Source organism: Etheostoma spectabile, chromosome 14 (assembly GCF_008692095.1).
Source record: "Etheostoma spectabile isolate EspeVRDwgs_2016 chromosome 14, UIUC_Espe_1.0, whole genome shotgun sequence".
Lineage (NCBI taxonomy): Eukaryota > Metazoa > Chordata > Actinopteri > Perciformes > Percidae > Etheostoma > Etheostoma spectabile.
In genome coordinates this window covers 12757539-12757909 of record NC_045746.1, presented here as the reverse complement: position 1 = coordinate 12757909, position 371 = coordinate 12757539, and the positions used below count along the sequence as shown (strand labels likewise).

The 371-nt window shown below is 38.0% G+C and overlaps 1 protein-coding gene across 1 annotated transcript in view; it reads right to left on the bottom strand.

The window, feature by feature from the left end:
- LOC116702008 (coagulation factor XI) overlaps window positions 1-371 on the bottom strand; it is a 2968-nt gene that overhangs the window by 798 nt on the left and 1799 nt on the right. Inside the window, exons 4-5 of the mRNA XM_032536067.1 lie at window positions 312-371; window positions 6-106 (exon numbers count right to left, since the gene is read on the bottom strand). The exon at window positions 312-371 is cut by the window's right edge and continues 100 nt beyond it. Of these exons, the coding sequence (XP_032391958.1) occupies window positions 6-106; window positions 312-371 (161 nt within the window). The remainder of the gene's footprint in view (window positions 1-5; window positions 107-311) is intronic.

The window sequence follows — 371 nt, the reverse complement described above, 5'->3', positions numbered from 1 at the left end:
TTTACTGTTACAGTTCCTCAGCTGGAAGCCTGATACCACATTGGCCACTTTGCTAACTGTAGCAGGAGCAGGCATGGTGATGGTACGCTTGAGATAGCAGCGTCGCCTAGAACACAAAATCAAAAAAGGCATCTTTAATCAAGCACTATAAATACAGCTCAATCATCAAATTATAAAAACAATGGTGTCATATTTATGGTCAAGTTACATGATTCCCAGGCATTGCCTAAATTAATAACACAATTTTATTTAAAACGTGAACAATATTTGTGTTTAAGCATGTTTTCATGCATGCATAAAGAATACTGTACCGGTAGATGGGATCATCAAAGTTGTCACTGACATAGGTGTAGAACTGGCAGTAAGCATCC